Here is a 12,578-nt window from a genome sequence, read left to right on the forward strand (position 1 = left end):
CAAACTGTGCTTCCCTTTGGCACTGTAGCGACAGGTGTACCCCTGTGCACAGCCATTGTGCTCTCCCTTTAGTGTGAGATGACAGGTGCATGCAACCATAGCTAGATGTGGGTTGAGAATTTTTAACCTGTGTTGCCCAGACTGGCCTTGGCTCTCCAGGGCATCCCTTCGCCTCAGCCTCTTCCAAAAGAGCTAGAGCTGGAAGTACTTCCAGTGTCCGCCTCCTACAAAAGCTAGAACGAAAGAGGCACGCACTGCACCCCGCCAAGAGTTTAAAGAAGGGATCTCATGGACTTATCTTTCCAGGCTGGCTTCCTGCTACAGTCCTTAGGATCTCAGCCTCCGAAATAGCTCGGGTGACCAGCACGAGCCACTGGTGCCTGGCTTACTGTGTTTGTAATGATGTGATTTTTTTTCGCCCCTGTTGGAGCCAGTTACTTTGGCAAATCATTTTGATCATGATTTTTTTTTTATTGTGTTCATTATGAACTATCTGCATTTACTATATTGCTTTGCATACAGTATCATCGTTTATCACCGAATTGAAATGGAATTGTAAGGGATTTGTTGTCAATGCACGTAGTGTTTTTTTTTAATACAATTCTTGCAATTTTTGTAATTTTTAGTAACCTAATCGGTGAACTCTTAATAAGGAAAGGGAGCCCTAGAGTAAGCGTTAAAATTTTTAATTATTGCTAACAGTTGAAAAATTAAAAATGAATGTTTTTAAATTATTTTGTAAGAGAGACTTAATGTAAAATGTATGCAGCCATGTGTAGTCATGAGAGGGTAGAGCGCTGTTTACCAAAATGTAACTTAACACCTTTGTCCATCAGTTGTAAGGTAGTCAAGATCTGAACTAGAGTGAGAACAGAGGAAAAGGAAGACGCAGTATTACCTGAACTGGGTAAAAAGTGGCTGATTTTACCAAGTGGGAAAGATGGTTGGTGTAGAAAGCTGTACCAAATGGAAGCACAGTGAGAAACTGGGCGTAGAGGAGTTCCTGGTTCTTAGACATTCTGGAGCTCGGAAGGGTTTGTGTGTCTGCACTCAGCACTGGCAGCATCTCTAAGAAGCGGAGAAGGGATAGACAAATGAGGACTTCCTCACGCCAGCAGAAGAATTGGGAAACCAGGGAAGTCTATGTTCAGAGTTTGGATAAGATACAGGGCAGGTCCCGGTATTTAAATATTCCTAAGAAATGGAGGATGGGAGAACTGATTGCAGGTGTTCCATGATGGTGGTGGAGACTGAGTGAGAGAAGCCAGATCATAAGCTTGCAAGGATCTGTAGAGGGCTCTGTCTATAAATGTAATGCATTCTAGTAGTTTGCCAGTGAATGTGAAGAAAACATGCAGAGACGTCTGTTCCAAGGGTCTAATGCGCCAGGTAGAGGTAGGATATCTCAAGCTACAGAGATTGTGAGTTTACAGCACAGGGAACCTGAAGAAAGGCTGGGCTGTGGAGGCAGTTGAGGGGATGAGGCGTCCACTATGTCTTTCTTACGTGTAAGTAAAATTATGTCCGTGTCACTTCCATATCCTGGTATGGTGCAAGTTTGGTTGCTTTAACCTTCAACTATTCTAAGAACTTTTTCTGAGTTCCAAGAAAACTCTTTTCAAGTAAGGAATGTTATTCTTTCCTTACAACATAGCAGCTTGCCAAGTATAGCATAAAAATTCAGGCCTTTCTGTGTCTTTGTAACAGGAGTGAATTTGCTGGTGGGCACAGAGAGCGGGTTGATGTTGTTGGACAGAAGTGGACAAGGGAAAGTCTATCCTCTTATCAACCGAAGGCGGTTTCAGCAAATGGATGTACTTGAGGGCTTAAATGTTCTGGTGACTATTTCTGGTAAGTGTAAAGCTGAACTCTGACTCAGTTTACAAATACTCTCATTTTACAAACTAAACCTGTTAACTCATTTCTTAATGGACTGGCTAAATGAGATACGATATAGCAGTATTAGAGTTTACAGAAACCTGAGAGGAAGACGTTCAAATTGTGGTACACAACTAATTTCCCCTGTTAGTAACATCTTGTATTAGTGGCACATTTGTGGTATATTATTTTTTTTGTGATAAGACACTATTCATATTAGGGTTTACACACTAATTGTGTCAGATGGAAGGTATCTGCCATTAGTTAGCAATAGTCTGATGCCTTAAAATTCTCTATTTATCCTTCTTCCTGAGGTTCTAGGAACCACGGATCACTGATTTCCATATTATCATACTCTTTTTCAATACCTCCATTTCTTTTTCATATTCAAAAAGGTCTTAATTTGAATAATAGAGTACATAAATTTTGTATGACTATAAATCTGGATCATACAGTATATAGTCTTATGTTTGTAGCTTGGCTTTTTTCCTATTACCTATTTAGGGTTCCTTCTTGTCTTTTTGTATTTAATGTCTCATTCCTATATGGAATAATATTCCATTATATAGCACTTGGCAAATTACTTTTTAGGTACAACATTAAAAGCACAATCCATGAAAAGAAATAGATAAATTGGAAATGAACTTTTTGTAAGACACCTACATAAGCTTATTTGAAGCTTTTTTTTTCTTCATGAACATAGCTTTTACCTCATATATTTGGCAAATGCCGAGGAACTCCTGTGTTTAGCTTTGCAAAGAAACTGCCAAACTGTCCTTCAAAGTGACAGTATCATTTTGCATCCACAGGCAGTGAACGAAATTTCTGATTGTTCGCCACCTTCATTAGCATTTGGTATTGTCAGTGTTTTGGACTTTAGCCATCCTGTTAGTGTGGAGTCTCATTGTTTTGAGTTCCTTGATACATGAAAACCTGAGTGTCTTTTCATACATTTATTTGTCATCTGTAAAGTACATTGGTAAAGTACCTTGCTTAGATCTTTAGCCTGTTTGTAACTGGGTTGCTGTTTTCTTATGTTTCAGTTTAAGACGTTTTTGTATATTTTATTTAGAAGCTTTTTTACAAATAAGTATTTTATACATACTTTATCCCTGTGGCTTACTATTCATTTTCTTTACCAGTGTCTTCTGTAGAATGGAGGTTTTACATTTTAATGATTACTTTTTTTTTCTTTCATTGATTGTGATTTTATCTAAAAAGTTATTGTCAAATTTAAGGTCCACTTGGATTTTTCTCCCTCCCTCCCCTCCTCTGTGTTGTATGTACACTAGGGGTGTGTGTGTGTGTGTGCAAATTTGTCAGTGCCAGGGCTTGATCAAATTGGAAGGATTAACATCTTGACAGTCTTGAAAGCCTTGTCTATGAAATGGAATGTTTCTTCATTTGTTCAGTTCTTTAATATCTTTTATCAGTTCTGTTTTACTAAACTATTAAAAAGGGCTATTTGTTAATTTATACCCATTTTAAGTGTTTTTAGTCATAATTGTGTGTTTGTGTATGTGCTCAGGACCTTGCACTCTTCTTAGCTTTTTTGCTCAAGGTTGATAATCTACCACTTGAGCCACACTTTCACTTTGGGCTTTTTTGCTGGTTAATTGGAGATAAGAATCATAGGGATTTGTCTACTTTGGCTGGCTTCAAGCCTTGATCCTCAGATCTCAGCCCCTGAGTAACTAGGACTACAGGCATGATCCACTGATGTCCAGAACTTTATTTAGGAGTGTGGCAGTAAACAGGGACAGTACTTATTGTACAGTATTACATTATAACTGTATATTATTGAGTGAGTGCGAGTTCATTCTTTCAAAACCTTCCTGTCCTTCCTATGCCCAATTATAATTCTGGAGGAGTTTTAAAAGTTCATCTGAGGGCTGGGAATATGGCCTAGCATATATGAAGGCTGGGGTTCAATTCCTCAGCACCTACATACATACATAGAAAAAACAGAAGTAGTGCTGTGGCCCAAGTGATAGAGTGCTAGCCTTGAGCAAAAAGAAGCCAGGGACAGTGCTCAGGCCCTGAGTTCAAGCCCCAGGACTGGCAAAAACAAAAGCTTAAATTGAATTTCCTATAAAACCTTATATAAGATAATTTCCTTGGGGTGAATAATATTTACTACTTATAGAAGGTTTTTCAGGAAGAAATCTTTTTATATGATTGTAAAATGTTTATATTTATTTTGCTAGGCAAAAAGGATAAATTACGTGTTTACTATTTGTCTTGGTTACGAAATAAAATACTTCACAATGATCCAGAAGTTGAGAAGAAGCAAGGATGGACCACCGTGGGAGACTTGGAAGGATGTGTACATTATAAAGTTGGTACGTTATATTAGGTTATAAGTGGTTTTTTTTTCAGAATTTAATAAAAGTTCAGTTTATGATTCATGTGGTTTTTTTTTAACTAATGTTGTCAAAATAATGTACAGAGGGGTTCCATACGTAAAGCAATGAGTACATTTCTTATCAAACTGATCTCCTCCTTTATTTTTCTCCCACCTTCTCCTCTCCCCAGTTCCATTCCCACCCTCCCCTGAGATGGACAGCTGGTTTACAGCACATGTGTTCTTTGAAATTTATAGTAATAATAATTCATTTTTGAAATACATGAATCCTTTATGGTCTTCTTACCTTGAAGTCTCATTTAGACAATGTCTCACCACACTTCGAAACTTAGACACAGCACAACTTTGAATCTGTCTTCTCATTCTGTCCTCAGTCTTCCCTACATCTTTGTCTTCTGAGAGTCTTTTCACCCTTCTCTTATTATTGTTTGGTTTTAGTTTATTTCATATTTTTTGTATTTTTTCAGTGCTAAGATCAAACCCTGTTACATTCTAGATATGCACTGAACACTGAGCTACAACCCTAATCATCCACCCCTTTTTAAAAATAGTTTCCTTGCCTTTTGTGGCTCAGAGAGACCTTTTTAAGGAATCTCTGCCAAGTAAGCCAGCTGGCTTAATTCTTCCCTTATACTGCTGGTTCATTCTGTATTTGAAGGATGATGCAGCCTTTGCAGTTACTGTGAGAACATTTGAGAATTTGGCCTGTAGAATTATGGCTTGTTGTTTTTCACTTAACTACCCTGAACAGAACTACTGTGTTCTCTGATGAATGAGAACAGCTGGCTGGTCACTGTTACATGGCAACTGTGTTGTTTTTTTCTTGGTATGCATGTGGCAATTTTCATTTGAAGTAAAATCTCATAGGAGCAAAACCAGTCTCAATTGTTCTTTACTTGTGGGGGAAAAAAACCTAGTGCTAATGTTAGATATATAGGGAAAATATTGGATGAAAGCTAAATTAAAGCTTTATGAGAATGGTGATATATACTAATATAATTGGAAACATTTATACGAGGCAACCACTCTTGCCACTAGGCCATATTCCCAGCCCCTTGGAAACATTTATATACCAAAGACTAGGGACCCATTAAATGTGGACTTGCTTGTATGCTTTTTATGTATTTATGAAAGCACATACCATACTATAGTCATTTCTTCTACCAAGAATATAATTTTTGACATTTTTTTGTTTATATAATCTTAGTCCTAGTATATATTCTAGATGTTCAATAGGCACATGGTTAGTAGCTGTTGCCTTAGCATAGGTATACAGATGCAAAATATTTCCATCATGTCAGAAAATTTTAAGCAGAGCTGGTTTGGTCAGCCTCTTATAATCTTTGGTATCTTAATTTGTGGTACTTTTTAAATTATTCATAATAATATGATCTACTACAATATTCTGGGTGATGCTATAATGTAATGCTAATTTCTTTGGTATAGATTTTGAGATGAGGATTTTCTATGCGGTGTGTTTGTGAAGTATTTTATTTGATGCGGTATTGCTAAGATCATCTACAGCTAAATTTGATAAACCTAACTCTTTAGTAACAAACCAGCTCATAACACGAATGGATTATGCTACAGGGGAGCTGTACTTGACAATAAGGAGTGTTAGGTTATGCTGGATTTTTTTAAATAATATTATATAAATAATGTATCCCATATATTTTCTGAATGTGGGGGCAAGTAACTATTCATTATGTTTGTTGTTGCCCCAAAGAATAGGAGGCCGTTTAAAATATATTTAAATTGATTAAAGTTAAGTAAAACTTCAAATTTAGTCCTTAGTGGTCCTAGTATATATTCTAAGTGTTCAGTAGTCATAAGTGTTTAGTAGCTGTTGTATTAACATACGTATATAGATAAAAAGCATTCCCATCATTTCCGAAAATTCTAAGCCATGCTGTGTTTGGCCAACTTTTTATAATCCTTAGTACCTTAATATTACTATCACTGATTTCTTTGAACAGTGTGTGTAATCTAACAAGGAAAGCTATCACATCAATACGTCTTTCTAAATGCTTAAGGACTAGGATGATGTTAGTTCGCGTAGTGTTAGGCAGGTATATGTGCAGGGGAATAGCAAGTCACATGTGGCCAAGGCTATAGGAGCCATATCCAAAAGTGTTATGGAAAGGAGGCAGGTGTTTCTATGGTGAAAAAGAGACTTACTTCACTGCTTCTTTTCTGGTTCCTAACTTCAGGTAAAATTCTAGAAATCATTGTTATTGTAGACCAGAATAAATGGCGTTCAGTGATATTTGACCTTGCGTACAGATAATTCTATCTCCTGGTAGACTTCAGTCCTCGGGACTCTTTTGCTCTATTCTGTGCTCCCCAGTCTATGGGAGCCCTGTGGAGACCTGCCTCTTTGTGATTCAGGAGCCCCTTGGCTCATTAGTCATGCCATTACCTTTTGAAGTAACATTGAGCCCTCTAGACAATAAATACTTAGAATCTTATAACCTAGGAACATCAGTGAAAGTATGCATTGACCATATGCCGAAGAATACTAGAATTGAACCCAGCACAGGATCCAAGAGGGTGGAAAATCATAGGTTATACATCAAAGAATTGTTAAAGCAACAAACTTGGCTTGATCTTGATCTGCATTTTTTTCCCTTGCTCGTTTCAGTGACTCAATACAGGGCATATAGCTAGCATTCTTCGTTGATACTGACATATGTGTCTTGTTTTTTATGTTTGTTTTTCAGTGAAATATGAAAGAATCAAATTTCTTGTAATTGCTTTGAAGAGCTCTGTGGAAGTCTATGCATGGGCACCTAAGCCATACCACAAATTCATGGCCTTTAAGGTAACAACAGCAAGTAAAGTTGCATCAGCTGTGTAAGCTACAAACCATAAGCTGGAGATTTTGTGTAGAAAGTCCGAGAAATTAAAATGAATAATATAAAACTACCCATTAATACAGAAAATAGCTTTGTCATAAGAGGGTTTGTAACATAATGTAATGAGCTTAGCTACATCTCAAACCCATATATTAGTATGCCAATCTAATAAAAAAAAAGATAAAACATTATATTTTCACCCACTAGAAAGCAGATATTGTAAATAGCTAGATATGTATTTGAAAAATATTCAGTTTAGTTCTACTGAGTAAAATATCAATTAAAAATTACAGCAGTTCTTAACGCAAGCATCGGATATTATACATTAAATGGGCGAAGTTAAAATAATATATTTTCTATGTGTATTTTTTTTTTTTTTTGCCAGTCCTGGGCCTTGGACTCAGGGCCTGGGCACTGTCCCTGGCTTCTTTTTGCTCAAGGCTAGCACTTTGCCACTTGAGCCACAGCGCCACTTCTGGCCGTTTTCTATATAAGTGTTGCTTGGGAATCAAACCCAGGGCTGCATGTATACAAGGCAAGCTCTCTTGCCACTAGGCCACATTCCCAGCCCTCTATGTGTATTTTTATTTGGGTTTTTTTTGTTGTTGTTTGCTTGCTTGGTTGCCAGTCCTGGGGCTTGAATTCAGGGCCCGAGCACTGCCCCTAGCTTTCTTTTGTTCAAGGGTAGCACTCTATCTCTTGAGCCACGGCGCCACTTCCAGCCTTCTCTGTTTATGTGGTACTGAGGAATTGAACCCAGGGCTTCATGCATGCTAGGCAAGCACTCTACCACTCTACCACTCTACCACTCTACCACTAAGGCACATTCCCAGCCCCCTGCATTTTTAGTAATTATAACTTAGAGCTTTTACTAAATACAAGTTAATGAAATTCTGAATTAAAATTGGTATTCAGTTCAATGCAGATCTAGTTCTAGTAACTAGGCAGACAGTTGGATCAAATTCTCAGTATGTGACTCTTAGGACTTAGCATTCCGCCACTGCTTTAGAACAGTCAGAAACTATTCTGTAGGAAGTCTCATGGTTTAACTTGCCATGTTTTCCTGCTCAAGACAGACAACGGTATAGTAAGTGTTAGCACCGAATTCTTGGACCAGGTAGGAGGGATTTGGGACATCATTTCTGGAAGAAGTGTCTTCTAGATACTAATTAATGAATACAAACATAGTAAAAATCATATTTTATAATTGGGTACTTGATTCCATTAGGCCTAGCTTCTCCAGTCTGAGCTGCCAAGACTAAGTTCTGCTTCATCTTATGCTGTGTCTTGATTACTTCTTTGTAGTCATTTGGAGAATTGGTACATAAGCCATTATTGGTGGATCTCACGGTTGAGGAAGGCCAGAGGTTGAAAGTGATCTATGGATCCTGTGCTGGATTCCATGCTGTTGACGTGGATTCAGGATCAGTCTATGACATATATCTACCAACACACGTAAGAAAGAACCCACACTCTATGGTTGGTTGACTGGCTTCACTTTGTTTTGACTTTTTCCTTTACTCTGCTAAGTGAACTAACACAAGCAGGGTTTCCGTACTTCCCCAGGTATGGGGGTGAGTATTTAAAGGAAGTATCATTTTCAGTAGCTCCATGCTGTAAGACAGGTGGAAATCTATCTTCCTGGCACTGTGAAGCCCTCCTAAAGACCTCTCACCCGTGCTTTGACTAACATGGGATGGGCTTGGGGCAGTTGCTGGCCGTCCACAACACCTCTGAGTTGCGAGTGGTTCTCAAATGGAGCCCACCATCCAAATATGTCCCAGGAGTCTCAGGAAATGTGGGTCAATGAAGTATATAACCTGGAAATGGTAGACTTTGGGATGTATATCACATGGATTTTCCAAAATAGCATTTACTTGCTGTGTGCAAACAGGGTATGGTACCAGTGCATTCCCTAGACCATCTTAGCACTTTCACGGGGCTGGAAATAGCTACAGACATGCTCCCCTACACTCTGTTCCTCTTCTCTAGATTCAATGTAGCATTAAACCCCATGCAATCATCATCCTCCCCAACACCGATGGGATGGAGCTTCTGGTGTGCTATGAAGATGAGGGGGTTTATGTGAACACGTATGGAAGGATCACGAAGGATGTGGTTCTACAGTGGGGAGAGATGCCAACATCTGTAGGTATGTAACAGAAGGATGCGGTAGCCTTTGTGAAAGTGGAGTCTTCTCTAAGACTGTATCTCGTTTTTATATTCATTCATTCATTCATTTGTTGCTTCATTTATTTGGGGGATTGAATTCAGGGCCTAGCACATGAAGACAAGGGCTCGGCTACTTAAGCCACATCCCAATCCTTTTCTTTCTTTTTTTTTGAGATAGAGTCTAACTTTGTAATGCTAACTTTGAACTCTCAGTCCTTCTGCCTCTACCTCAGGTAGCTAGAGAATACAGGTGTATACCAACCATGCCCAACAGTCATACTAATTTTCTATGTTCTTCCAACCCCCTGAGCAGAGCGATTGGCAATATATTGATGGTGGAAAGTTACATTGTAGGGCTAAAGGATGATGGTGGTATCCATAGATCTATTTAGAACAAAACCTAAGTTAATTCCTGTAGACTTAAAAACTATGTTATCACCGTCTCTCATTCAATTCTTAAGACATCCAAAGAAAATAGGGCAGATTCTGTTTTGTTTTGTGTGTCTGTACTTGAACTCAGGGCCTCGCTCTGTCGCTTCGTTTTCTTGCTTAATGGCTGGCTTCAAACACCAGTCCCCCCAGTAGCTGGGATTTCATGTGTAAGCCCCTGGCATCTGGCAGAGCAGACATTTTATGACTGATGTGTGAGAAGTAAAGAGAAACAAAGAATGGGAGGTACTCTGCTCTAGGACAGAGCCACGCTAGAAGTAGCCTTCTGTCAAGAACAGAGGCTTGTGTTTGAAGTCTTCATGGCTTTCTTTAAACCCCAAGACAATTTTAGTTTTATTGCAGATAAGTCCCTATCTCTTTCATCATTTCTTGCCCCATGTCTAGATTGATGGGAATGTGTGCACTAAACTCAAATCTACAATCCAGCTCTTAGGCAGCCTGCTTAAAAACAGAAATCACCAAATTCTTGAGCATTTAGGTGAATGTATAAGCAACTTCTTTTCAGGGCTGTTTCCGCACCTTTAATGGTTTGAATTTTTTCCTTCCCCTAAAGCGTATATTCGATCAAATCAGACAATGGGCTGGGGAGAAAAGGCCATAGAGATCCGATCTGTGGAAACTGGTCACTTGGATGGTGTGTTTATGCACAAAAGGGCTCAAAGACTAAAATTCTTATGTGAACGCAATGACAAGGTAATGTTTCCTTATGACTTATTTTAAGTTACTACTACCTTTGGGGAGTAGTTTTTGGTTTTTTTTTTTTACTTTGATGATGCATAGCCTTAGTTTAGTAGATTCTGAAGTAAGGAACTTTCTAGACCTTCCTTATCAATGTGTTTGTGGGGATTGGTTGAAATGCCAGAAAGGTGGCCAGTGTCCTACTACTAACTGTACCATGTCTTCGCTTGCCTTCGCAGGTGTTCTTTGCCTCCGTTCGGTCTGGTGGCAGCAGTCAGGTTTATTTCATGACCTTAGGCAGGACTTCTCTTCTGAGCTGGTAGAAGCAGTGTGATCCAGGGATTGTTAATCTCCAGAGTCTTCAAGATCCTGAGAACTTGGAATTCCTTGCAACTGGAGCTCAGCGCTGCACCGGTGCAGCCAGGACAGCTGTGTGTGCAAGCCTCGTGTACTGGGTCCTCTCTCTCCCTTCCTTTCCCGCTCTTTTGCCAATTTCTCTTCTTTTCCTTACTCAAATAAATCAAGGCTGCATTGCAGCTGGTGCTGTTCAGATCCTACCATCGGTGCTAGAAGTGTTTGGGGTTGAGCATCAGGCCAGAAAGAACACCTTACCTGCAGCTCCAGAATTCCTTGTCTCTGAGCGACTCTGTCCTGTGGGGTGTCTGAAGGTGGCGACAATGCACATGCCGTCAGTTTTGTTGGCGATGGGCACAAGGAGGTGAAGAGTGGTGGCAGGAGGAGTTGGCTAAAGGAGAGAGCAGATTAATATAGTAACATTAACAATGTATTTAATTGACATTTCTTTTTTGTAATGTGACAATATGTGGAGAAAGAAGAAGGTGCAGGTTTAAGAAGTTAATATTTATAAAATGTGAAAGACACACTTAACTAGGATAACTTTTTTGTGGGCGGGGTTGGGGTGGGGTGGGTTAAGGGGTCCCATTTTTGTTGCTTTGGATTTTTGGGAGGGGCCAGTGATGTCCTGGCCAACGACTCAGTCATTTTTCTGTGTACCAAGTTTTACCTAAATCATGTGCAGATGGTTCTAAGAAAAGAAAAAAGAAAAAAAAAAAAAAACACGTGCATTTTGTATAATGGCCAGAACTTTGGTGTGTGACAGTATTAGCACTGCCTCAGTTAAAGGTTTAATTTTTGTTTAAACCTAGAAGTGCAACAACAGTTTTACCACAGTCTGCACTTGCAGAAGAAAGAAAAATTCAACCTACATGTTTATTATTATTATTTTTGCCTACCTCATTGTTTTTAATGCATTGAGAGGTGATTTAGTTTATGTATTTGGAAGAACACATTAACGTTTAATTTAATACCAAAACTATCCAATTGGAGTTTGACTGTTACTTTTGTCACGAGTTTAAGCAGGCACAACAAAAACTGTCTAGGAAGGTGGAAATGGCCTTGCGGCTGATGCAATTTGCTCTCTTGAGTTTAGGAAGCAGAACGCTTCATTTTCACCAGACTCACCAGGAGTGGTTGATGGGCAACTGTTGCCTACAACACATGCGATCTCATTGCTCTCGTCGGGGTTGGAAGCAGACGGTGGTCAGGTTAGCATAGTCACACAAAACTGTCAGTGTTGCAGGAACCTTTTCTTGGGGGTGAGGGTATGTCCCTTTTCTAAAAATGCAATGCACTAAAACTATTTTAAGAATGTAGTTAATTCTACTTATTCGTAAAGATGACATCTTCCTGTGTTTTAGGTGTAATTTCAGAGCCCTGGCTTTTCTTGTTTTCTCACTTGCTCTCGTTCTCTGTTTTTTAAACTAATTTTACTTTATGAATATGTTCGTGACATTTGTAATAAATGTCTTGAGTAATAATTTTTTCCTGGCTTCCTGGTCGTCTCTCCATGTTGAAGGCTGCGGGTGTCCGGGCGCAGAAGCCGCCCGTGGTGGCGGCCCTGTTCTCTTGCTTCAGCCCGTTGTGCTCCTCCGAGTGGGAGCGTGAGTGGGAGCACCATGTCACAGTGCTGGAGGCCTCACTCCCCAGACAGAAGCTTGGCATTCGAAGGCTTCATCTGCCTCCGCGGCTCATTTGCTGCTATAACTTGCGAATGGGGTTTTTCTCCCACCCCACCCCCACCCCAAATGTAAATTCTCTGCACTTAGTTGTCAAGAGTTCGCCTAAGCAAGCCTGAATTATTGGCATCCCTTGTGCAGCTA

General features: G+C 39.4%; 1 protein-coding gene across 47 annotated transcripts in view; it reads left to right on the forward strand.

Moving 5' to 3' along the window:
- The window catches only part of Map4k4 (mitogen-activated protein kinase kinase kinase kinase 4), a 147,648-nt gene extending 135,408 nt beyond the window's left edge, over positions 1 to 12,240 (forward strand). For 25 of the 47 annotated variants that reach the window (XM_048352417.1, XM_048352426.1, XM_048352451.1 and 22 more), the window contains 7 exons: positions 1,708 to 1,851; positions 4,086 to 4,220; positions 6,964 to 7,064; positions 8,404 to 8,553; positions 9,091 to 9,250; positions 10,274 to 10,413; positions 10,638 to 12,240. In XM_048352417.1, the coding sequence (XP_048208374.1) occupies positions 1,708 to 1,851; positions 4,086 to 4,220; positions 6,964 to 7,064; positions 8,404 to 8,553; positions 9,091 to 9,250; positions 10,274 to 10,413; positions 10,638 to 10,721 (914 nt within the window). In that variant the 3' untranslated portion in view covers positions 10,722 to 12,240. Of the gene's footprint in view, positions 1 to 1,707; positions 1,852 to 4,085; positions 4,221 to 6,963; positions 7,065 to 8,403; positions 8,578 to 9,090; positions 9,251 to 10,273; positions 10,414 to 10,637 lie in introns of all 47 variants that reach the window. The other 22 variants (XM_048352413.1, XM_048352414.1, XM_048352416.1 and 19 more) reach the window with 1 other exon arrangement.
- The last annotated feature ends 338 nt before the right edge of the window (positions 12,241 to 12,578 follow it).

The sequence above is a fragment of the Perognathus longimembris genome, chromosome 8, assembly GCF_023159225.1.
Source record: "Perognathus longimembris pacificus isolate PPM17 chromosome 8, ASM2315922v1, whole genome shotgun sequence".
In the NCBI taxonomy this organism is placed as follows: Eukaryota; Metazoa; Chordata; class Mammalia; order Rodentia; family Heteromyidae; genus Perognathus; species Perognathus longimembris.